The sequence below is a fragment of the Papio anubis genome, chromosome 16 (assembly GCF_008728515.1).
Source record: "Papio anubis isolate 15944 chromosome 16, Panubis1.0, whole genome shotgun sequence".
NCBI lineage: Eukaryota > Metazoa > Chordata > Mammalia > Primates > Cercopithecidae > Papio > Papio anubis.
The window spans coordinates 63,805,526-63,831,248 of record NC_044991.1 but is presented as its reverse complement, the minus strand read 5'-3'; the positions used below and the strand labels follow the sequence as shown (position 1 = coordinate 63,831,248).

General features: G+C 51.1%; 1 protein-coding gene across 2 annotated transcripts in view; it reads left to right on the top strand.

Moving 5' to 3' along the window:
* The window catches only part of SLA2 (Src like adaptor 2), a 38,097-nt gene that overhangs the window by 5,770 nt on the left and 6,604 nt on the right, over window positions 1-25,723 (top strand). For both annotated transcript variants that reach the window (XM_021921083.2, XM_003904787.5), the window contains 4 exons: window positions 192-325; window positions 6,873-6,972; window positions 7,890-7,976; window positions 8,819-8,922. In XM_021921083.2, coding sequence (XP_021776775.1) covers window positions 235-325; window positions 6,873-6,972; window positions 7,890-7,976; window positions 8,819-8,922 — 382 coding nt within the window. In that variant the 5' untranslated portion in view covers window positions 192-234. The remainder of the gene's footprint in view (window positions 1-191; window positions 326-6,872; window positions 6,973-7,889; window positions 7,977-8,818; window positions 8,923-25,723) is intronic.

Sequence of the window (25,723 nt, the reverse complement as noted above, 5' to 3'; positions counted from 1 at the left end):
AAAAAAGATGAGATGTGGAGAAAACAGCGTCCAATGTGCAGGAAGCCTTCAGGGGCTGGAGCCTGGCCCCACAGGAGGGAGGTCATTCACATGCTCTGTGAGGAGACAGCCAGGGCCGATCTGGGGAGGGAGAGTTATCTGAGATTGGGCCAGAAGCCTCAGCTCTGTCCCCATCACTGTGTCTCTTTCAGATTTCCGTCGATGATGTGCTTCTGAGTGCTCTGCTGAGGAACAATGGGAAGTCTGCCCAGCAGAAGAAAATCCCTGCCAAGCCCAAGCTTGAGTCCCTCTGTCCAAGGCCAGGGACCTGTGACCACGGAAGCAGGTAAGCCTCGGGGCCTGTGACAGCCAGGCCCTTCCCACACAGTACTAGACTTCACTGCCTCTGTGGGCCTTCCTAGCCAGCAGCTCCAACACAGCATAAGCACCACTGAGGTCCTGCTGCATACCAGGCCCTGCCTACTGAGCCATACAGCAGGGTCCCTGCTCCTATAGAGCCCACCTTAGCAGTAATAGTAAACAATGGGGTAAATGAGAAAATAGGAGAAAGCAATAGGCACTGACCAGAATATTAAACCAGGAGGCATGATAGACCCCCAGGCATTTCCCAAGGCTTCCCTCCTTCCCAACAAGTTGTTTATCCAAACACTGAGCTGGCCAGCCCCACCTCTGCAGCCCCCTAGAGCTGCACTGTCCATTGCAGTAGCCACCAGCCACACGCAACTGCTTAAATTTAAAATTTTAGGCCGGGGTCGGTCACGGTGGTTCATGCCTGTAATCCCGCACTTTGGGAGGCCAAGGCAGGCAGATCACCTGAGGTCAGGAGTTCAAGACCAGCCTGGCCAACATGGTAAAACCCTGTCTCTACTAAAAATACAAAAATTAGCCGGTCATGGTGGCAGGCACCTGTAATCCCAGCTACTTAGGAGGCTGAGGCAAGAGAATCACTTGAACCCGGGAGGCAGAGGTTGCAGTGAGTCGAGATCATGCCACTGCACTCCAGCCTGGGCAACAGAGTGAGAATCTGTCTCACCAAAAAAAAAACAAAAAAAAAAAAAAAAAAAGTCTTAAATCACCCCAGCCACATTTATTTTAAGTAACTGCTTGATAGCACATGTAGCGAGCGACCACCTTGTTACACAGCACAGAACTACAGAACATTTCTATTACTGTAGAAAGTTCTGCTATACTGTTCTAGTGTACGTGACAGGTACTGTGAAATTACCTGAAGTGACATTAGGGCTGTCTTTTTTTATTTTTGTGCTATTTTTTTCTTTTTTAAATGCATGATCTTGCTCTGTCACCCAGGCTGGAGTGCAGTGGTGTGATCATGGCTTACTGCATCTCGAACCTCTCAGGCTCAAGCGATCCTCCTACCTCAGCCTCCCAAGTAGCTGGGACTACGGGCACATGCCACCATGCCTGGCTCCATTTTAAATGTTTTTGTAGAGATGGAGTCTCCCTATGTTGCCCAGGCTGGTCTTGAACTCTTGGCGTCAAGTGATGCTCCTGCCTTGGCCTCCCAAAGTGCTGAGATTTCAGGCATGAGCCACCATGCCTGGCCCTTGCCAGGACTGTCTTAATGGTAGAAAAATAGCATAGACAATGCATATGCTGAGTCCATAACCATGATTTTCTAATATAGTCTTGACTAAAACTCTCAGTTTCTAGGACAGTTGAACAATAAAAATATCCTAGCAATTCTGGTATTTTGATGTTGGAACTATGGCCCCAGGTCTATTTCTTGTTCCCCCAAACAGGCCACAAATCCTTTCTCAAGTCACACCTTGATTGGGATTTCAATAAGGTGTTAGGGTTCTCCAGAGAAATAGAACCAATAGGTGGTGTGTGGGGGGATGTGTGTGTGTGTGTGTGTGTGTAGAGAGATTTTGTTTTGAGGAGCTGACTCACATGATTGTGGAGGCTATAAGTCTGAAATCGGCAAGGCAGACTGGAGACCCAGGGAAGAGCTGATGCTGTGGTCCTGAGTCCGACCACAGTCTGGAGGCAGAATTCCCTCTTCCTCAAAGGATGTCAGTCTTGTTCTTTTATGACCTTCAGCTGATTGCATGAGGCCAACTCACATTATGGAGGGTCATCTGCATTACTCAGTCTACTGACTTAAATTCAATCTCGGCTGAGCGCAGTGGCTCACGCCTGTAATCCCAGCACTTTGAGAGGCCGAGGTGGGTGGATCACCTGAGGTTGGGAGTTTGAGACCAGCCTGACCAACATGGTGAAACCCCATCTCTACTAAAAATACAAAATTAGCCAAGCATGGTGGCGCACACCTGTAATCCCAGCTACTTGGGAGGCTGAGGCAGGAGAATCACTTGAACCTGGGAGGCAGAGGTTGCAGTGAGCCAAGATCGCACCACTGCACCTGCACTCCAGCCTGGGCAACAAGAGCGAAACTTCGTCTCAAAAAAATAAATAAACTCAATCTCATTCACAGCAACATCTAGACTGGTATTTGACCACATATCTGGGTTGTATGGCCTAGCCACAATGACACATAAAATCAACTAGCACAGATAACAAGATCACGCTACTTCACGGTGTATTTCCTCGCTCCCCTGGACAGAGCCTAGGGACATGTGCCTTATATGGCTTTTGTGCAAGTTTTGCTACTGGGACTTTAGTTAAATCACCTAAATTGGCTAGGGGTGGTGGCTCATGCCTGTAAATCCCAGCACTTAGGGAGGCTGAGGCAGGTGGATCACCTGAGCTCGGGAATTTGAGACCAGCTCAACCAATATGGTAAAACCCTGTCTCTACTAAAAATACAAAAGTTAGCCAAGCATGGTGGCATGTACCTGTAGTCCCAGCTACTCTGGAGGCTGAGACAGGAGAATTTCTTAAACCTGGGAGGCGGAGGTTGCAGTGAGCCGAGATCGCACCACTGCACTCCAGCCTGGGGGACAGAGCAAGACTCTGTCTCAAAAACAAAACAAAACAAAACAAAACAAAACAATACATCGCCTAAATTCCCCATCTCAAGTTTTTCATTTGTAATGTAGAACTCTCCTCAACCATATGATAATTAAAGATGTGAAAATCTTAGCACACTGTTTTATGGAGCTGACTAAAAAAAGCAAACTTCAGGCCAGGTGTGGTGGCTCATGCCTGTAATCCCAGCACTTTAAGAGGCCAAGGAGGGCAGATCATGAGGTCAGGAATTCGAGACCAACCTGGCCAACATAGTGAAACTCCATCTCTACTAAAAATACAAAAAGTTAGCTATGCGTGGTGGTGGGTACCTGTAATCTCAGCTACTTGGGAGGCTGAGGCAGGAGAATCGCTTGAACCCAGGAGGTGGAGGTTGCAGTGAGCCAGGATCATGCCATTGCAGTCCAGCCCGGGTGACAGTGTGAGACTCTGTCTCAAAAAAAAAAAAAAAAAAGAGGCCGAGGCAGGCAGACCTGAGGTCAAGAGTTTGAGACCAGCCTGGACAACATGGAGAAACCTGTCTCTACTAAAAGTACAAAAAAAATTAGCCAGGCATGGTGGTATGTGCCTGTAATCCCAGCTACTCAGGAGGCTGAGGGAGGAGAATCGCTTGAACCTGGGAAGTCAAGATTGCAGTGAGCCTAGATCATGCCACTGCACTCCAGCCTCGGCGACAGAGTGGGACTATCTCAAAAGAAGAAAAGCAAACTTCACAGACTATGAGCCTACATTGAAGAAATAACATCACTGTGCCTACAAATATGTAGCAAAGTTTACAGCTGGACATTTCAAACAAGAGTACTGGGTTCAAAACGATTAAAACCTTAGAGGAAGGCCGGGCGCGGTGGCTCAAGCCTGTAATCCCAGCACTTTGGGAGGCCGAGACGGGTGGATCACGAGGTCAGGAGATCGAGACCATCCTGGCTAACATGGTGAAACCCTGTCTCTACTAAAAATACAAAAAAATAGCCGGGCGTGGTGGCGTGGCACCTGTAGTCCCAGCTACTGGGAGAGGCTGAGGCAGGAGAATGCATGTGAAACCCGGAGGCTGAGCTTGCAGTGAGCTGAGATCCGGCCACTGTACTCCAGCCTGGTGACACAGCCAGACTCCGCCTCCCAAAAAAAAAAAAAAAAAAAAAAAAATTAAAACCTTAGAGGTAGGCTGGGCACAGTGGTTCAATTCTGTAATCCCAGCACTCTGGGAGACTGAGGCGGGCAGATCACGAGGTCAGGAGTTCGAGACCAGCCTGACTAACATGGTGAACCCTCATCTCTACTAAAAATACAAAAAGTAGCCAAGTGTGGTGGTGGGTGCCTGTAATCCCAGCTACTCAGGAGGCTGAGGTAGGAGAATCGCTTGAACCTGGAAGGCGGAGGTTGCAGTGAACCGTTGATTGCGTGCTGCAGACTGGCCCCCAAAAAAAAAACCAAACAAAAAAAAAAACATGCCTTAGAGGTAGATCTTGACTAATGGAACAAGGGTCACCTCAATCCTATTTCAGTTACAGAAAATGCTGACAAGCAAACACTGATGAGCCACATTAATCTGAAGAGATTTACTTAATTCCCTGCATGAAATACCATTTAGAATTGTGAGTAAATTCTGCCAAGCAAGCTATTAATCTGTCACTGCAGTAAAACAGATTGAAGCATTATTTTTCTTTTCTTTTTTGAGATTTGAACCTGTTCGTCGCCCGCTGAGAGTGCAGTGGCGCAATGTTGGCTCACCGCAACCTCCGCCTCTCCTGTCTCAGCCTCCTGAGTAGCTGGGATTACAGGTGCCTGCCACCACGCCCGGCTAATTTTTGTATTTTTATTAGAGACGGGGTTTCTCCATGTGGGCCAGGCTGGTCTGGAACTTCCGACCTCGGGCTATCTGCCCGCCTCGGCCTCCCAAAGTGCTGGAATTACAGGCGTGAGTCACCACGGCCGGTCAGTCTTGCAACCTTTTTTTTTTTTTGAGATGGAGTTTAGCTCTTGTTGCCCAGGCTGGAGTGCAATGGTGTGATCTCGGCTCACTGCAACCTCTGTCTCCTAGGTTCAAGTGATTCTCCTGCCTCAGCCTCTCAAGTAGCTGGGATTACAGGCATGCGCCACCACACCGGCTAATTTTGTATTTTTAGTAGAGATGAGCTTTTACCATGTTGGTCATGCTGGGCTCAAACTCCCAACCTCAGGTGATCCACGTGCCTCGGCCTCCCAAAGTGCTGAGATTGCAGGCGTGAGCCCCTGCGCCCGGCCTCTTGCAACCACTTTAAATCTACCACATGCCAGGCCTTGTGACAGGACCTGGGGACACAGAAGTAGACAAGACAGGCACAGTCCATGCCTTCAGGGACAGTTGAGCCCCAGGGACAGGTGCTAAACCAATCACCAACTAGAACTTAGATTTTGGTGGCAGTATGTTTTAAGGGATTCTGACCAAGAGTGTGTGCAGAAGTGGCTGGTCAGGGAAGGCTTCCTGGAAGAAGGGACGTTTCGGTTGGGAAATGGATGAAGGTAAGTCAGCCAGGCAGAGTGAGGCCATTCAGGGGGACAGTGTAGTGTATGCAGCTGGGTGGCTGCCCCCAGGGGTGCAAGGCCAGGGCTTCCAGGAGGGAAAGGGGCCCTCCTAGGCCACATTTTCCCATTCTCATCAGAGAGCACCTGTCACAAGATGTGCATCATTTGTCCAAGCATCAGACATTTCCCTGCACTGTGGAATGGCCAGGCCTTATGCTGCAAAGACCTCAGAGGAGAGACCCCTGGGGAGCTCTCCAGGCTGGGTTCACTGCAGGGGTCTCCACATGTGTCTGGGAGGATGTGGAGGAACTAGTCCATTTCCAGAATCAGCCTCACTCTTCCCATGCCCACCTGGAGCACAGGCCCTTCAGCCCACACGGTGCCCCCACCCAACCCCCACATCCTTGTCTGCTCGTTTGCGTCACCTGCCCCACTTCTTGGGGTCCCAGCTCCATCTTAGAGGACCAGAGTCCTCTAAGACCTTGCTTCCTACAGGGTGTCTAGGATGCAGATGGACCCTTCTTGCTGACCCTGGCTGCTTCTCATACTTAATGCGTTTATGTGCTACAAGTGTCTCAGGAATCCTTACAGAGAAAGGACAGGGGAAAGAAGGGAGGGACGCTAGGGTGCAGTGAGGTGGCCTTCAGCAGCTGCTGAAAGCTGGATTTTCAGGCTACAAGGCTCGGCAGTCACAGGGAGTCTGGCTGGCCTGAGCAGGCTGCCCTCTGGGGTGGGTGAGGGCGTGCATCCTGTGCTGAGGGTGCCCTTGCCGCCTGAGGCCCAGCCTTGAAATTGGGCCTTATGGTTACCACATCCTGAGCCTCATGGCCATCATGTCCTGGGCAACATAGCGAGACCTCATCTCTACTAAACAATGATTTTAAATTAGCTGGGTGTAGTGGTGCACACCTGTAGTCCCAGCCACTCCAGGGCTTCAAGGCTGGGTTGTACCCAGGAGGTCCAAGGCACCATTAAGGCCCTAATTTTTAGAGATAGGATCACCCCTGCTCCGCTCCACGTCTGTGGTGCTGATGGGCCACGACCAATTTTAAATTCTTCCCTTTCCTCTCCTCTCCTCTCCTTTCTTCCCCTTTCCTCCCTCCCTCCCCCTCCCTCCCCCTCCCTCCCCACCTCCCCTCCCCCACCCTCCCTCCTCCCCACCTCCCTCCCTCCCTTCCTTCCTTCCTTCCTTCCATTACAGCCCTTCGCCCGGCGCCGGCTGGCGGCGCTTATTCAGGGCCCTGCAAAGCTCTGCTGGCAAAGCTTGATTCCAGGGTGGCCCTCTTAGGAAGTGGATGGGACTCCATCAGGGTGCTTGTGGAGGGCTGATGCTGGGAGCCAGACCCAGGCCAGACTCCACTAGACGTCACGCATGGAGCAGGGCTAGCTAAGTGGGTGACCATTTCTGTCCCTCCATCTAGAGAGAAGCAAGGCCACAGCCGTGGCCCTGGGCAGTTTCCCAGCAGGTGGCCCAGCCGAGCTGTCGCTGAGACTCGGGGAGCCATTGACCATCGTCTCTGAGTAAGTCCATGGGCACTGGGTACCTGAATATGCACTAATAGAGCCAGGCATGGTGGTGCCTGCCTGTAGTCCCAGGTGTCACTAATAGAGCCAGGCATGGTGGTGTGTGCCTGTAGTCCCAGCTGTCTGGAAGGCTTAGGTGGGAGAATCGCTTGAACTCGAGAGTTCAAGACTGCAGTGGGCTATGATCAAGCCAGTGCACTTCAGCTTGGGTGACAGCAAGACTCTGTCTTTAAAAATAAGTGAATGGGCCACGTGTGCTAGCTCACACCTGTAATCCCAGCACTTTGGGAGGCCGAGGTAGGCAGATCACCTGAGGTCAGGAGTTTGAGACCAGCCTGGCCAACATGGTGAAACCCTGTCTCTACTAAAAATGCACAAATTAGCCAGGTTTGGTGGCAGGTGCCTGTAATCCCAGCTACTCGGGAGGCCAAGGCAGGCGAATCGCTTGAACCTGGGAGGCAGAGGTTGCAGTGAGCTGAGATCACGCCACTGCACTCCAGCCTGGGCGACAAGAGCAAAACTCTATCTCAAAAAAATAAAAATAGATGAAGGAAGGAAGGAATAGAGATGCTGTCCCGGGAGAAGGGCCCTTCCCCAGGTAGAAAAGCACGAGCCTTTGCTGAAGTGCTCACAGAAACCCTGTGCTGGGATTTCAGGCGGCTGGACACCCCCACAGGGAGAGGCAGTGGGTGGGCAGTGCCCTGTAGCAGGGAGCCTGAAGTCGTGCCATTTACCACTGGCCCCAGCCCTGACTCAGGAGCCACCTGGACAGGCTAATGCAGGGAAGCCTGGGAAACAGGTGGGACAGGTGGCTGCAGGACCCAGCCTGAGAGGCTCCTTGCCAACCCTGAATGTGCAGTTCTTGGGGCCTTGGCTCATCTGAAAAAGGTACCCCGACTCTTTTCTCTCTCCAGGGATGGAGACTGGTGGACGGTGCTGTCTGAAGTCTCAGGCAGAGAATACAACATCCCCAGCGTCCACGTGGCCAAAGTCTCCCATGGGTGAGTTCCCACCCCAGGCCCGCCTTGCGGAGCTTCCTACTTTCTCTTCCCACAAGAGCTCCCCTTTATGCACGGCTCTGCGCTGAGCAAAGCTGAGGATGGAGGAGAATTGAACCGAGGCCCTGCCCTCAAGAGGGGCAGAGAGCTCATCCTAGCACAGGTTGGTTTGTGAGACGTGGGAGCCAGGGGAGGGGCTTGGGAAGGCCCATAGAGGAGGTGTGGAGCTCTGGGCTTTGGAGGTTGCCAGGATCTCATGGTGGAAAATGCTGAAAAGTCCAAATAGGAGATGGGAGCATGCCCTGTGAGGGCCTGGCACAGTGGTGCGCACCTGTGGTCCCAGCTACTAGGGAGGCTAAGGTGGGATGATCGCCCAAGCCTGGAAGGTCAAGGCTACAGTGAGCCGTGATTGTGCCACTGCACTCCAGTCTAGGCCACACAGCAGGAGCCTGTCTCAATTAAAAAAGAAAAAATCAGAGGGGCAGCTCTTGGGAAGGTGGGGCTTAGAAAGGTGAGTAGATAGAATCAGGGTGCTGGGGGCACTGAGCAGGGATAGCAGAGAGGCTGGGACCAACCCAGGTTACTTGGGAATGAGGTCTCCAGGCAGAGAAAGCTGAGGCTGTCCCCATGAGTTTGTCCTGCCAGGGCCCTGGAGCCAGGACTAGGAGGACAAAGATGGCGTGGGCCTCCGAGACCCTGAGCCCAGCTCTTTGCGGAACAGGTAGAACTTTGAGGCCCAGAGAGGGAGGGCCTTGTGAGGGTCACTCAGAGGTGGTGGTAAAATCTTGGCTTCCCTCTTCCTCCAGGCTGACCCTGTCCCTTGTCCCTCTCTCTCACTCCTCCAGGTGGCTGTATGAGGGCCTAAGCAGGGAGAAAGCTGAGGAACTGCTGTTGTTACCTGGGAACCCTGGAGGGGCCTTCCTCATCCGGGAGAGCCAGACCAGGAGAGGTGGGTAAGCTCAGCGCCAGCCCAGGCCCTCCCTGCGTGGAGGTCTCAGAAAGGAGCCCTGGCCAGGTGCCGTGGCTCAAGCCTGTAATCCCAGCACTTTGGGAGGCCGAGGTGGGCGTATCACGAGGTCAGGAGATTGAGACCATCCTGGCTAACACGGTGAAACCCCGTCTCTACTAAAAAATACAAAAAACTAGCTGGTCGAGGTGGTGGGCGCCTGTAGTCCCAGCTACTCGGGAGGCTGAGGCAGGAGAATGGCGGAAACCCGGGAGGCGGAGCTTGCAGTGAGTGGAGATCCAGCCATTGCACTCCAGCCTGGGCAACAGAGCGAGACTCCGTCTCAAAAAAAAAAAAGAAAAGAGCCCACAGATATATGACTGCAGGTGCGGCCCAGAAAATAGGCTTTGCCTGACTCCTCAGTCAACCAAGATTTCCTGAGCCCCAGCTCCATGTCCTGCCCATATGAGCCATGGGGGGCCCAGGCTTGGGGAGATGGAGACAGGCCATGAAAGCAGAGGAGAGGCAGCTAACTTTCGAGCAATCAAGGGAGGCTTCATGGAGGAGTGGGCCATGAGTGGAAACTTGAAGGATGTTCCCACAGGATCCCAGGCAACAAGACACATTGGTGCTGGGGTGGGCCAGGGGCTGCACCTCAGGACAATAGGAGGTTAGAAGTGAGCAAGGCTCCAGCATAGAGGCCTTGGATGCCGGGCTGAGAAGCTCGGGTTTTCTCCCAAGGCAGTGGAACTGCTCCTCAGCAGAGACACGGTGCTGGGCGTGGGCTTTGGGGGAGACGAGAGGATTCATTACAGGGACTCTCTGAGTGTGTTCTGTGGGCCACCTGCTTAGAAATAGAGGAGATGGGGGTCAGTTTAGGGGACACCGAAAATCATCCTTCTCTGAGAGGTTCATAATCCGTGTTAACACAAGACTTCTTAAGGCGTCGCGCTTGCCTAACTGGGCATTTCCCAAGTGTTTCTGAAGTCAGGAGCGTTTCATCATGCAGCACCTGTAATATTCACTCTACGTTCGTTCATTCAGCAAATGCTTCTCCAGCACCCATGATGTGGGGAGCCTTCAGGGAAGGACAGGACCTACTGTATGTGTCAGGCCTTAGGCATCTCTGCTGAGGGAGGTGGACATGGTCCCTGCTCTCAGAGAGCTCCTAGGTCACTGGAAACCAGTGTTCCATGGCACAGAATCTCTATTTGAGATTCACAGTGATGCCAGGGCTTGCCCCTCCAATGCCGAGAGCCAAGTATGATATGACTTGAGGGTGGGGCAGGCAGAAGGCCAGATGTGAAGGGCTGGAGTTCCTAGCCTTGGTGTCGAGCAGTCTGGCTGTTGTCTGGCATGTTGCTGCCATGAGAGCCTATCAGCAATAGAGCAAAAATCTGCATTTCTAAAAATGAATACAGGCGGGGCACTGGGGCTCACACCTGTAATCCCAGCACTTTGGGAGGCTGAGGTGGGAGAATCACTTGTGCTCAGGAATTTGAGACCAGCCTAGCCAACATAATGAGACAACTTCTCTACAAAAAAATTTAAAATGTAGTGAGGCATGGTGGTGCCTGCCTGTAGTCTGAGCTACTTGGGAGGCTGAGGCAGGAGGATTGCTTGAGCCCAGGAGTTCCAGGATGCAGTGAGCCATGACTGCATCACTGCACTCCAGCCTGGGCAACAGAGCCAGACTCCATCTTAAAAAAATAAAAGTGAATGTGAATGGCCCACAGTAGGGATCTAGGCTCAGCCAATACATTGGCAACTAGGATTTTTAATAGAGTATAGTCACAGAATTTCCTTGCGCTGACTAGGAGGGATTCCTCCCTCCCCAAAACACCACATGATTCTGATCTCTTGGCAAAACGTTAAAACAGTGACAGGATCTCTTGGGTCAGTAGCCAGTCAGAGCTAGAAACCCATTGGAAGTCACCTCATGGATCCTCCTCTCCCCACCGTACAGACTGAAAAACAGGCCCAAAGAGGGGTAGGGACGTGCCACATCACACATTCATGTGGGACGTCTCCCATCCCAGGTGCAGGGCCTTTTGCAATGAAAACACAAAGTTGATTGATAGTCTCTTTGATGACCCTGCCTCCCTCTGAGCTGCTGCCCGAGTCCCTTAAGGCAGAGGCAAAGAGGGACGTTGAAGGAGCAGCAGCACCCACATTTGTGTTAAACCCTTTAAGTGACTTAAAACAATGTGTGGGGATTGTACTCCCATTGTCTTCATTTTACAGATGGAAAAACTGAGGCTTAGAGAAGAGAAATAGTTTGCCTGGGGAAATACAGCTCGTAAGTGCAGAGCCAGGATTCAAACTCAGCCACAGCTCCTCTCACTCCAGGCCCCCAAGAAAGGCCCACATGGGGCAGTAATGTTGGCACTGCAAGCACAGTGACAGACCAGGAAAGGAGGTATCAGGAGCGGACAGACCTCCTGGCACCCGCCTTGATATGAACCAACTGTGAGAGGCTGTCGGGACCCTTTGTTCTCTGCCTCAGTCTCCTTCCCAGGACCCTCTCCAGCTTCTTTATGTCTCCTCCCTTGTCCTTGGGCGCTCCTGGGTTGACCTCTCCGAGGCCCCTCCTGCTATTTTCTAGGCAGCATCAGCATCCCCACCTCACATACATCCATATGCTGGTGGAGGGGCTGGGGAGGCCAGCCCGGCACAGCAGCTGCAAACAGGAAACCACAGCAGCGGTGCGGAGTGGAGCAGGGCCCCACTGCAGACTGTCCCCCGGAGCTTGAGAAGCCACAGGAAGTGCTCAGTGCTCAGCTGCCCCACCCCTGGCCCATTCTCTGGCCTGGTTCAGCCCCAAGAATATAGTGGCCGGCCCTTATGGCCACTCTGCCCCTTACCTAAGAAGGTACAGACGCAAAGAGGAAACCGTGTGAGTGATAGAGGAGAAAGCCGTATGGATCCATGAATTTTTTTTTTTTTTTTTTTTTTTTTTTTTGAGACAGAGTCTCACTGTGTCACCCAGGCTGGAGTGAAGTGGCACATTTTGGCTCAGTGCAGCCTCTGCCTCCTGGGTTCAAGTGATTCTCATTCCTCAGCCTCCCTGGTAGCTGGGATTACAGGGGTGTGCTACCACACCGGGGTAATTATTATTTTTTTGAGACAGAGTCTCTGTTGCCCAGGCTGGAGTGCAGTGGCGCGATCTCGGCTCACTGCAACCTCTACCTCCTGGGTTCAAGTGAGTCTCCTGCCTCAACCTCCTGAGTAGCTGGGATGACAGGCATGTGCCACCATGCCCAACTAATTTTTGTGTTTTTAGTAGAGACAGGGTTTTATCATGTTGGTCAGGCTGGTCTCAAACTCCTGACCTCAGGTGATTGACCCGCCTCAGCCTCCCAAAGTGCTGGGATTATAGGCATGAGGCACCATATCGGGCTATTTTTTTTTTTGTATTTTTAGTAGAAACGGGGTTTTGCCATGTTGGCCAGGCTGGTCTCAAACTCCTGACCTCGGATGATCCGCCCACCTTGGCCTCCCAAAGTGCTGGGATTGCAGGCGTGAGCCACCGCGCCCGGCCAGAAATACAGACTTCCAACGAGAAGGCACGGTGAAGCCTCTAACGGGACGGAAGTGCTGGGATTGCAGGCATGAGCCGCCCGCCGTGCTCGGCCGGATCCAGGAAGATCTTTAAAGATCCATAAGATCCACATAAGGCCGGGCGCGGTGGCTCACGCCTGCAATCCCAGCACTTTCAGAGGCCAAGGTGGGTGGATCACCTGAGGTCAGGAGTTTGAGACCAGCCTGGCCAACATGGCGAAACCTCATCTCTACTAAAAATACAAAAAAATTAGCCGGGCGTGATGGCGGGTGCCTGTAATCCCAGCTACTCAGGAGGCTGAGGCTGGAGAATTGCTTGAACCTGGGAGGTGGAGGTTGCAGTGAGCCAAGATGGCACCACTACACTCCAGTCTGTGTGACAGAGTGAGACTGTGTCTCCAAAAAAAAAAAAAAAATCCACATAATTACTGGGAATGATTATCCAGGTCCCCATAGTCAACTCCAAAAGGGGATGGATCAATATGCAGCTCTTCTTATCAAAGAGGAAGACGAAAAACGTGAACAGGGAAAGAAAAAAAGAATTTGCCAATTTTTCAGGAAAGGTAAAGTTTTCCTGCACGTCATGGTCAATTTGTGGGACAAGAATCAGTTTAGGGGCCATGTGCAGTGTCTCACACCTGTAATCCCAGCATGTTGTGAGGCCAAGGCAGGAGGATCACTTGAGCCCAGGAGTTCAAAACCAGCCTGGGCAACAAAGGGAGACCCCCATCTCTTAAAAAAAAAAAAAAATTTTTTTTTTAAGTTAGCTGGGTGTGGCGGCATGTGCCTGTTGTCTCAGCTACTTGGGAAGCTGAGGCAGGAGAATTACTTAAGCCCAAGAGGTCGATGCTGCAGTGAGCTATGATCACACCACTGGACTCCAGCCTGGGTGACAGACCAAGACCCTGTCTCTAAAAAATAAATACATAAATAAATAAATTCAATAAATCAACTACTGATGCCTGTACCCCACCTCCAGGGTTTCTGACTCACTGGTCCGGGATGTGGCCTGCACACTGTAAAAGCTGCCCAGGTGATTCTGATGGGTAGCCAGGGTCAGAACCCACTAATTTAGTGGGTCTGGACCAGTTCATGTTTGTAGTGAAATTGAGCAGAGAACATGACCATGGTTGGGGTAAATACTGCGTCATAAAACTTTTGTTTCAGATTTTTTATAAGGTGTGTCCTGGGTCACAGTGTAAACTTCTGTACTGTGGTTTGACACCGCAGTGACTCTAAGGGCCCAAGTGACCTCAGAGAACAGTGGTTCTCAGACTTGAGTGTACAGAAATCATCAGGGGAGCCGGGCGCGGTGGCTCAAGCCTGTAATCCCAGCACTTTGGGAGGCCGAGGCGGGTGGATCACGAGGTCAGGAGATCGAGACCATCCTGGCTAACATGGTGAAACCCCGTCTCTACTAAAAATACAAAAAAATAGCCGGGCGAGGTGGTGGGCGCCTGTAGTCCCAGCTACTCGGAGGCTGAGGCGGGAGAATGGCGTGAACCCAGGAGGCGGAGCTTGCAGTGAGCCGAGATCGCACCACTGCACTCCAGCCTGGGCGACACAGCGAGACTCCGTCTCAAAAAAAAAAAAAAAAAAAAAAAGAAATCATCAGGGGAACTTGTTGACACTGTCGACTCGTGGGCCCCACCGCAGACCTAACTGAATCAGACTTTTGGGGGCAGAGGTCAGAAATCTGCTTCTTGGACAAGCTCTCTGGATGGTTCTACTGTTCTCTTGAGTTTGAAAACAGAGTTCCAATCTAGGGAACCCAGAATGAAGTAATGAGAGATAATGTATTTTACAGTATGCTCTTGTCTTATATAATGGGAATTAGCCATTGACCCAGTGAGTGAGTGAGCGATGCCAGGATCAGCTTTTCATTGGCCCAAAGGCACTGATTCCACAGGGGCTTCAAGCCTGTGTGTGGACCAAGGAGGAAGGCCTGGGGCCCTGAGCTACTAGGACACTACTCAGAGTCTGGAACGGGAAGACCCCATCTTCCCAAGTCCCTCTGGCATACCTGGCTATATGACAGGCCTCGGGACAGCCATGGCCAGGCTCTACTCAGGCCCCAAATCTTGGTCGGTGAAGGGTGCCTGGAAGACTCTGTGGAGGTCACAGGATTGTGCAGAGGTCAGCACAGGGTTGGGGACAGGCCCCAGCAGCAGCCCCACCTGGCTGTCCTCCTGTATATCTGTTCTGCATCAGGCACTATAAGGGAGATTGATGAGCAAGACGTCGTTCCTGCCCCCGTGGGGCTCACCTCTGCCCACTTTCAGTTGGGAAACACTTACTGAGCATCTCCTCTGAGTCAGGCCTGCTAAGTCATGGCTTTTGTCCTCAGGGTGCAGACAGTGGAGGCTGCCAGATTCAGCATCCCCAAAGCTTCTCAGAGGCCTCAGCAGAGAAGGTTCAGGAGGGTCCTGCTAGGCCCACTTCCCACACGCAGCTCCTGATCTGATCTCTCATAGCCCCTCCCAGCATTGTCACTGGACCACCTGACCCCAGAGGTCCTAGAGGTGATGTTGCCTACGCCTGCCGGAGCTTTCTGAAACCAGGAACTTATACTGTGCCTTTCTTTCTGGTGGGTCCTCCTCTAGGCCCCGCATCCAGCCACAGCTTCCAGTGTTCCCTCTGGACCCTCTGCCCACCAGCCACTCTGTAAACATGCCTTGTTCTTTCTACCACTGCATCCTTACACATACCCCTCCCTCCATCTGGAAAGCCTGCCCTCTGCTTCTCCTCACGGCAAACTCACACTCATCCTTCGCCATTTGTTCCAATGGGACCTTCCCAGACCATCGCCTTCCCAGACCATTGCCTTCCCAGACCATCGCCTTCCCAGATGATCGCCTTCCCAGACTATGTCAATCTTTGTTCTCAACTCCCATAGCATCTTGAAAAGACCTCTTCTGTAGCTATAATAGGTTTATTTCTTTTCTTTTTCTCTTTTTTTTTTAAAGACAGGGTCACCCAAGCTGGAGTGCGGTGGCACTATCTTGGCTCACTGCAACCTCCACCTCCCAGGCTCAAGCGATTCTCCCACCTCAGCCTCCTGAGTAGCTGGGACTACAGGTATATGCTACCATGCCTGGCTAATTTTTGTGGGTTTTTTTTTGAGACAGAGTCTTGTTCTGTCATCTGGCTGGAGTGCAGTGGCACGATCTCGGCTCACTGCAACCTACACCTCCCGGGTTCAAGCAATTATCCTGCCTCAGCCTCCCGAGTAGCTAGGATTACAGGCGCGTGCCACCACACCCAGCTAATTATTGTATTTTTAGTAGAGACAGGGTTTCACTATGTTGGCCAGGATGGTCTTGATCTCTTGACCTTGTGATCCGCCCGCCTTGGCATCGCAAAGTGCTGGGATTACAGGCATGAGCCACTGTGCCCAGCTGTATTTTTTTTTCTTTTTTTTTGAGACGGAACCTCTGTCACCCAGGCTGGAGTGCAGTGGCGCAATCTCAGCTCACTGCAAGCTCTGCCTCCCGGGTTCACGCCATTCTCCTGCCTCAGCCTCCCTAGTAGCTGGGACTACAGGCACCCACCACCACGCCTGGATAATTTTTTGTATTTTCAGTAGAGATGGGGTTTCACCGTGTTAGCCAGGATGATCCCGATTTCCTGACCTTGTGATCTGCCCGCCTTGGCCTCCCAAAGTGCTGGGATTACAGGTATGAGCCACCGTGCCCGGCCTGTATTTTTTTTTTAAAGACGGGGTTTTGCTATGTTGCCTTGGCTGGTCTTGAACTCCTGACCTCAAGTGATTCACCCACCTTGGCCTCCCAAAGTGCTAGGATTACAGGCGTGAGCCACCATGCCTGGCCCAGGTAATTTTTGTATTTTGAATAGAAACAGCGTTCTGCTACGTTGCCCAGGCTGGTCTCAAACTCCTGACCTCAGGAGATCACCCACCTTGGCCTCCCAAAGTGCTGGGATTACTGGCATGAGCCACCACACCCAGCTTTTTTTTTTTTTTTTTGAGACAGGATCTCACTCTATTGCCCAGGTTGGAGTGCAGTGGCACAATCATGGTTCACTGCAGTCTTGAACTTCTGGGCTCAAGTGATCCTCCCACCTCAGCTTCTTGAGTAGCTGGAACTACAGGGGGGTGCACCACCATGCCTAACTTTAAAATTTTTTTTAGAGACAGGATCCCACTATGTTGCCAGGCTGGTCTTGAACTCCTGGGCTCAAGCGATCCTCCCACTCAGACTTCCCAAGTGCTGGGATTACAGGTGTGAGCCACCACAGCTGGCTAAATTTATTTCCTGAAACAAAATCATGGCCAGGCACGGTGGCTCATGCCTGTAATCCCAGCACTTTGAGATGCCAAGGTGGGTGGATCACCTGAGGTCAGGAGTTCAAGACCAGCCTGGCTAACATGGTGAAACCCCGTCTCTATTAAAAATACAAAAAAATTAGTCAGGCATGGTAGCAGGTGCCTATAATCCCAGCTACTCAGGAGGCTGAGGCAGGAGAATTGCTTCAACGCAGGAGGTGGAGGGTGCAGTGAGCTGAGATCATGCAATTGCACTCCAGCCTGAGGAACAAGAGCAAAACTCCGTCTCAAAAAAAAAAAAAAAAAAAAAAATCTGGGGACATGCTCTGATGAGAATAATACAGGAACTACATACGTGAAATGAGGACCGTTAAGGAAAATCCTAGCTGTGGATGTGCTGACAAGACAGCGCTTATTTCCCCCGAGTGTGATGATTTCATACGTGTGTCTGGGCCCAGAGCAGAGTGTCCAGCATGTAGTGGGTGCTCAGCAGATGTTTACTGAATAAATGAATGAGCAGGTCAGCACACCTATGCATGTTGAGAGGGGGAGAGAGGATGAAGAGCTGGGGGAGACTGGCCCTCAAACAGGAAGATTCAGGCCATTTGTAGCATCAGTTCCAAAGACAGAACCAAAGTCACCTCCCCATTACCCCTAGTGACCTGCTCCCCCATCAGTCACCTGGACCTGTGTGCCCCACAGCACTCTGTCTTCAGCTGAGGGCTGGCTCTGGGTGGGCCTTCTGTCCCCAGGGCAGAGTAGGGCTTAGTAAATGCTCAATATGTGTTTGCTGCAAATCGTGCAATGATAGGCCTTCAAGAATCATTCCCAACACCATCTGTGCCCACAGACAGTAGGAGTGCAAATGGTGAGGAGCTCTCCTTTAAAACTGCTTGTCATCGTGGCTCCATCCGAGTGTTTATCACAGAGACTCAGTCATTCATTCAACAAACAGATACTGTGTGCTGACTCTGTGCCAGGCACTGTTCAGAAAACCAGAGATTCTGCAGTATGAAAAGCAAGATTCCTGCCCACAATCTAGTTGGCAAGGTGGACAGTAAACAAATAAGAAAAGAATGTGAGAGTGGTAAGTGCCAAGAGGAAATAAAGCAGCGTTCAGAGGACATGGAGTGCCAGGGTGTGAGTGTGAGCACAGGCCTCAGGGAGGCGCGTGCGTCCTCAGCAGGCGGCCACAGGAGACAGGTCGAGGGGAGTGGGGAGTTGGGAGTCAGGTCACACACAGCCTTTCCAGGGCGAGGACTTGGGATTGATTTTAAGTGTGACAGGGAGGATTCTGAGCAGGGGAGTGAGATGACCTGACTCCTCCTGCCTGCTGCGAAGAGAGGAAGCCACGCAGGAAGCTGCAGCAGGCTCTCTCCAGGTGAGAAGTGGTCGGTTCTTAGCTGTGTTCTGACCACACCCAGTAGGGCTTTCTGTTGGGCTGGATGTGAGGCTGAGAGAGAGGAAGCAATCAGGGATGGATCACCCCTGACCTCTTTATCCCTGAGACCAGATCCCAAGTGTAGCTACCCTTTCTGATTCTAATAACTGGTGACAGTGGCTGGGGTGGGGTGGTTCAAGAACCATGCAAAAGATATAAGGTCTTGGTCACTAGTTCAGCTGGGTTGGTTGGCCTTCTGGGCCTATTTTCAAATATTTAGCCCATTCCCAACCACAGAATGTTTTCAGGGTTACAGCACAGCTCAAGAAGAGACTCTTCTCAAAGGTACAGAATACAAACCGGGCGTGGTGGTGCACACCTAGAGGCCCAGCTACTTGGGAGGCTGAGGCAACAGGATCACTTGAGCCCAGGAGTTTGAAGCCTGCCTGAGCAACATAGTGAAACTGTCTCTAAAAAATAAAAAGAAAAAAAAATTAAGGGTACAAAGGTCAAAGAGCTCTCAGTCAGGCAAAGAAACCAAAGAAAAGGAAGCAGAGACCCCACTGGGGTCACTACACTTCTCAAAGCATATTGACTCTGGGTCACGTTGCTAAATCTACTTTTAGTTCTAGTAGCTTTATGGCAGATTCCTTAGGATTATCTGTATATGATTGTGTTATCTGTAAGTAAACGTAGCTGTATTATTTTATTTTCCAATCCATATACTTTACATTTCTTTTTCTTGTCTTACTGCACTTGTTAGGGCCTTTGGTGCAACACTGAGTAGACCTGGTGAGAACATTGTTGCTTTGTTCCCAATCTTAGATGGAAAATAATCCCATGAAGTATGTTTTAGATTTTTATTTATTTATTTTTTTTTGAGATGTAATGTCACTCTGTCACCCAGGCTGGAGTGCCGTGGCCCGATCTTGGCTCACTGCAACCTCTGCCTCCTGGGTTCAAACAATGCTCCTGCCTCAGCCTCTGGAGTACCTGAGATTACAGGCACCCACCATTATGCCCGGCTAATTTTTCTATTTTTGTAGAGATGGGGTTTCACCATGTTGGCCAGGCTGGTCTTGAACTCCTGGCCTCAGGTGATCCGCCTGCCTCGGCCTCCCAAAGTGCTGGGATTACAGGTGTGAGCCACCGCACCGGCCAATGTTCAGTTATTGATTGATTGAGCCAGGGTCTTGCTCTGTTGGCTAGGCTGGAGTGTAGTGGCACAGTCATGGCTCACTGCAGCCTCAATGTCACAGGCTCAAACAATTCTCCTGCCTCAGCCTCTGGGGTAGCTGGGACCACAGGCATGCACCACCATGCCTGACTAATTTTTAAATTTTTTGCAAAGACAGACTCTCACCATGTTACCCAGGCTCGTCTCAAATTCCTGGCTGGCCTTAAGTGATTCTCCCACCTCAGCCTCCCAAAGTTCTTAGATTACAGGCATTAGCCATTGTCCCTGGCCAATGTTCAGTTCTTATTTTGTAAATAAATTTTAATTTTACATTTATCCTTATTGTTTTTTTTTTTTTTTTTTTTTTTTTGAGATGGAGTCTCGCTCTGTCACCCAGGCTGGAGTGCAGTGGCCGGATCTCAGCTCACTGCAAGCTCCGCCTCCCGGGTTTACGCCATTCTCCGGCCTCAGCCTCCCGAGTAGCTGGGACTACAGGCACCTGCCACCTCGCCCGGCTAAGTTTTTGTATTTTTAGTAGAGACGGGGTTTCACTGTGTTAGCCAGGATGGTCTCGATCTCCTGACCTCGTGATCCGCCCGTCTCGGCCTCCCAAAGTGCTGGGATTACAGGCTTGAGCCACCGCGCCCGGCCTATCCTTATTGTTAAGCAAGTGATGTTCAGTTTTTGTTTTTTGTGGTGTTTTTTTTTCCTTTTTTTTTTTTTGAGATGGAGTCCTGCCCTGTCACCCAGGCTGGAGCGCAGTGGCGCAATCACGGCTCACTGCAACCTCTGCCTCCCGGGTTCAAGCGATTCTCCTGCCTTAGCCTCCCGAGTAGCTGTGATTACAGGTGTCCGCCACCATGCCCGGCTAATTTTTGTATTTTTAGTAGAGATGGGGTTTCACCATCTTGGCCAGGCTGGTCTCAAACTCCTGACCTTGTGATCCACCTGCCTCGGCCTCCCAAAGTGCTGGGATTACAGGAGTGAGCCACCGCGCCCGGCTGTGATGTTCAGTTTTTAAGTCAACTCTGCATTCCTGGGAAAAAGCCAGTTTGGTCATCATGTTATCTTTTTCTTAATTTGAAAAGTTAAAAATTCCTTAATTTTTATTCCTGGTACCACTACCACAATTTACAGGGCAATATACCTGATGTAAAGAAAAGGCTACAACACTATATTATATTAATCAATCGCTGCACTTTTTGCAAACTGCGGCTCTGACAGTCCTGCACAAGAAGGGTTTCCTATTGAAGCTGCAGTAACTTTTCTGATGATGGACCATCGTTCCTTCTGTGGCAGATTTTTAAAGTTCCTCTAACGCATTTGGAACTACTGTCTCCAAGTAACCTGCAGCTTTCCTGACAACTCCTTGCTCTCTCTCTCCTGCTAAGAACTGTAGCCCTGGCTGGGCGTGATGGCTCAGGCCTGTAATCCCAGCACTTTGGGAGGCCGAGACGGGTGGATTACCTGAGGTCAGGAGTTGGAGACCAGCCCGGCCAACATGGTGAAACCCCAACTCTACTAAAAATACAAAAAATTGGCCAGCTGCAGTGGCTCACACCTGTAATCCCAGCATTTTGGGAGGCCGAGGTGGGTGGATCATGAGGTCAAGAGATCGAGAACATCCTGGCCAACATGTTGAAACCCCATCTCTACTAAAAATTAGCTGGGCATGGTGGCGCATCCCTGTAGTCCCAGCTACTTGGGAGATTGAGGCAGGAGAATCCCTTGAACCCAGGAGGTTGCAGTAAGCCGAGATCTGTAGCCTTTTTCTGCTGTTTTTAGAACCTTCTGCTACTATATTTACCACTTCCACCACCAGATCCGTAAGTACCACCATAGGGACTGCCTGAGCTTCCACCAAAACTACCCCCTTTCATAGGTCCATAATTTGATTGCTGTTGTCCACTATAATTGCTAAAATCATAGTTACCACCACCACCATAGTTACCAGCGTCAAAATTTCCTCCTTCATTGGACCGTCATGGGTCATCTTATTACGCGTGCGCCATGAGCCACCGCCGCCCGGTTTCGTATCGTCACCGTCACCGCATTTATCATAGCAACATGGAAGTGAGGAACTCCGCCGTTCGATTGATTGCTGCACCGTCGCATCGCGCCGTGACTACTTATCTTAACATGCGTTTATCCGCGTCGACCACATCGTGTTCTTGTAACTGCCGCCGCCTCCGCCCGTCGCGTAAATATATGGCTGCGCATCATGGCAACGCCTTTATCCGCCCCATCGCATCATCCGTAGGCTGTCTTAACGGCAGCCGCATCCGCTTTGTCGTCATCCGTATTATATCTTAGTTACTTATCACTTCGCCCCATTTCATCATGGCTGGTAGCGTTATCCGCCCGTCATCATCCGTGGCTATCTTAATGGCCGCCAGGCGCTAAATCACTTATCATCACAGGCTATCTGCCGTCACTATCCGCCCGTCGCATCATCCGTGACTATATGTCGCCAACGCGCATCGCCCGGATCATCATCCGCCAGCTATCTTAACGGTGGTTCGCCCCCGTCGCATCATCATGACTGGCTCTTAGCAACGCCTTATCCGCCCCGTCATCATCATGGCTATCGCATTACTTATCGCGGCCGTCGCATCATCATGAAGCTGGCTCTTGCTTATCGCCCGTCATCATCCGCTGTGTGGCTCTTGGCAGCATCCGCTTGTCATGACTATCACATGTGTGTTTATCTTGGCAGCAATACTTATCCGCCCCGTCGCATCATCATGACCCAGCATCTTAACGCTGCCGCATCGCCCCGTCGCATCATCATGGCTATCTTAGCGTACCTCCGCTGATCGCATCATCATGGCTATCTTAATGCTATCCCTTTGCGTCATCATCATGACCGCGCTTGGCAACGCGCATCCGCTGATCGCATCATCACGTGGCTGCATCTTGTATGCATCCACTTCGTCGCATCGCCCCGTCGCGTCATCATGGCTGGCATCATGGCCGTGCTTATCCGCTAAATCATCATCACGCGATTTCGCATCTTAACGCCACTTATCCGCCCCGTCATCATCGTATTGGCTATATCTTGCTGAAGTACTTTATCGCCGTCCGCATCATCATTTTAGCATCTTAAGGTAAACATCGCCCCGTCCATCATCACGGTACAGCATCTGGCGTCGCATCGCCCCGTCGCGTCATCATGTTCGCGAACGCTGCATTGCATCCGGCGTGGAGTCGCACATCATCATGGTGAACAGCATCTTAGTAGCATCGCTGATCATCATCGTGATAGCGTAATGGCAACTTATTGCATCCACTTCGTCAGCACATCATCAGGATTTTTCGCATCTTGTATATCGCTTTAAGTCGCATCATCACCGGCTGCCATCATGACATTGCGCATCCGCTGATCACGCATCATCACGGTTCTTATCATGGCTTATTGCTATCCGCCCCGTCATCATCATGACTGCATCTTAAGCATCCGGCCCCGTCGCGTCATCATGACTGCGCTCTTAGTGGCATCCGCCCCAAGTCGCATCATCATGACTGTATCGCGTACTTATCCGCCGTGTATCATCATCGACTGCGCTTAACCGGCTTGTGCACATCCGCTTTAAATCATACATCATGGATTTCGCATCTTGACGTAGCATCGCGTCAATAATACCCGATGCGTAAGCTTGTACTTTATCCCGCCCAAATCATCATCACAGGCTGCATCTTCAGCAGCATCGCCCGTCATCATCGCATGAGGCTGCTTATCTTAGTACTTTATCGCCCGTCGCATCATCATGACCAGCATCTCGCGCGTACTTATCCGCCCCGTCGCATCATCATGTTTCGCATCATGGCGTACATCGCTTTGTCGCATCATCATGACTATCTTGTAGCATCCGCCCCGTCATCATCGTGATAGGGCATCTTGGCGGCAGCATCGCCCCGTCATGTCATCATGTTTTAATGTGGCAGCATCGCTGATCGCATCATCATGGGCTGGCATCTTGGCGTGGCACATCCACTTTGGTCATCATCCGTATTTCTCTTTCCCCCTCCACCACCATCCACCTCCCCTCACTACACTCACCACCTCCACCCCATCCACCTCTTCCTTCTACCCGCCCTCCACCCATCCTCCTCCACAACCCCTACCTCTGCCGCCACCTCCACCCCATCCTCCCCCACAACTACCTCTGCTGCCACCTCCACCACCACAGCCTTCTCTTCCACCAAAGTTTCCACCACAGTTAAAATTATCTCTACCACCTCCAAAGTTTCTTCTGTAACCTATAAAATTGCCAGATCCACCTCCATGACCACTTTGCCATACAGCAGACTACATCTCTTGTTTAGTAAGGACCTTTTTCACTTCACAATTATGCCAATTACCAGTGTAGTATTTCTGGCTGGGTGCAGTGGCTCAAACAATAGGGATATAGAAGACTTGAATAATGCATCAATCAATTTGATTTGACATAAAACATGGCACTGTAATCCCAGCATTTTGGGAGGCCTAGGTGGGCGGATCATGAGGTCAGAAATTCGAGACCAGCCTGACCAACACAGTGAAACCCCGTCTCTACTAAAAATGCAAAAATTAGCTGGCGTGGTGGTGCAGCCTGTAATCCCAGCTACTCAGGGAGGCTGAGGCAGGAGATCCCTTGAACCTGGGAGGCAGAGGGTGCAGTAAACCTAGATTGCACCACTGCACTCCAGCCTGGGCAACAGTCCGAGACTCTGTCTCAAAAAAAAAAAAAAGTGATATTTCTGAACAGTTTTATCAGCTGTATCTTTTTTTTTTTTTTTTTTTTTTGAGCGGAGTCACCATCTCGCCGGGCTGGAGAGATGCAGTGTGGGCAGCTCACTGCAAGCTCCGCCTCGGGTTTATGCCATTCTCTGCCTCAGCCTCCCGAGTAGCTGGGACTACAGGCGCCCGCCACCTGCGCCCGGCCTAGTTTTTGTATTTTTTAGTAGAGGCAGGGGTTTCACCGTGTTAGCCAGGATGGTCTCGAACTCCTGACCTCGTGATCCGCCCGTCTTGGCCTCCCAAAGTGCTGGGATTACAGGCTTGAGCCACCGTGCCCGGCCCTATCAACTGTATCTTGATTATCAAAGTTACAAAAGCAAATCCTTTTTTCCACTCTGCCTGTCTTCCATAATTTCTATGGTTTTAATCTTGCCATACTTTTCAAAGGTCTCTCAAATTATTCTTCTGTATCTTCTTTATTTGTTATTTTTTGAGATGGAGTCTCGCTCTGTTGCCCAAGCTGGAGTGCAGTGGTGAGATCTTGGCTCTCTGCAACTTCTGCCTCCCAGGTTCCAATGATTCTCCTGCCTCAGCTTCCTGAGTAGCTGGGATTACAAACCCACCACCACACCCAGCTAATTTTTGTATTTTTAGTAGAGGCGGGGTTTCATGTGCCAGGCTGGTCTTGAACTCCTGACCTCGTGACTTGCCCGCCTCAGCCTCCCAAAGTACTCGGATTACAGGCATGAGCCACCATGCCCAGCCTTGTTTTATTTATTTTATTTATTTATTTATTTATTTATTTATTTATTTAATTTTGAGGCCGAGTCTCGCTCTATGCCGCCCAGCAGGCTGGAGTGCAGTGGCGATCTCAGAAGCTCACTGCAAGCTCCACCTCCGGAGTTCACACGCCATTCTCCGCCTCAGCCTCCCGAGTAGCTGGGGCTACAGGCCATACGCCCGGCTAGTTTTTTGTATTTTAGTAGAGGCGGGGTTTTCACCATGTTAGCCAGGATGGTCGATCTCCTGACTCGTGATCCCACCGCCTCGGCCTCCCAAAGTGCTGGGATTACAGGCAGGCCACGGCCCGGCCTGTTTTATTTATTTTATTGAGTGGAATCTCGCTCTGTCTCCCAGACTGGAGTGCAGTGGCATGATCTTGGCTCACTGCAACCCTCCCCTCCCAGGTTCAAGCAATTCTCCTGCCTCAGTCTCCCAAGTAGCTGGGATTTACAGGCATGTGCCACCATACCCAGCTAATTTTATATTTTTAGTAGAGACGGGGTTTTACCTTGTTGGTCAGGCTGGTCTTGAACTCCTGACCTCAGGTGATCCACCTGCTTCAGCCTCCCAAAGTGCTGGAATTACAGGCTTGAGCCCCACGCCCTGTCTAGATACATTTTCATTATTAATTTCTAATTTAATTCAATTGTGGCCAGACAACATATTTTTAATGATTTCAATCCTTTTAAATTGTTGGTCGGGCGCAGTGGCTCACAGCTGTAATCCCAGCACTTTGAGAGGCCGAGGTGGGTGGATCACGAGGTCAGGAGTTCGAGGCCAACCTGGCCAACATAGTGAAACCTCGTCTCTACTGAAAAAAGAAGTCGGGCATGGTGGCATGCGCCTGTAGTCCCAGTTACTTGGGAGGCTGAGGCAGGAGAATCGCTTGAACCCAGG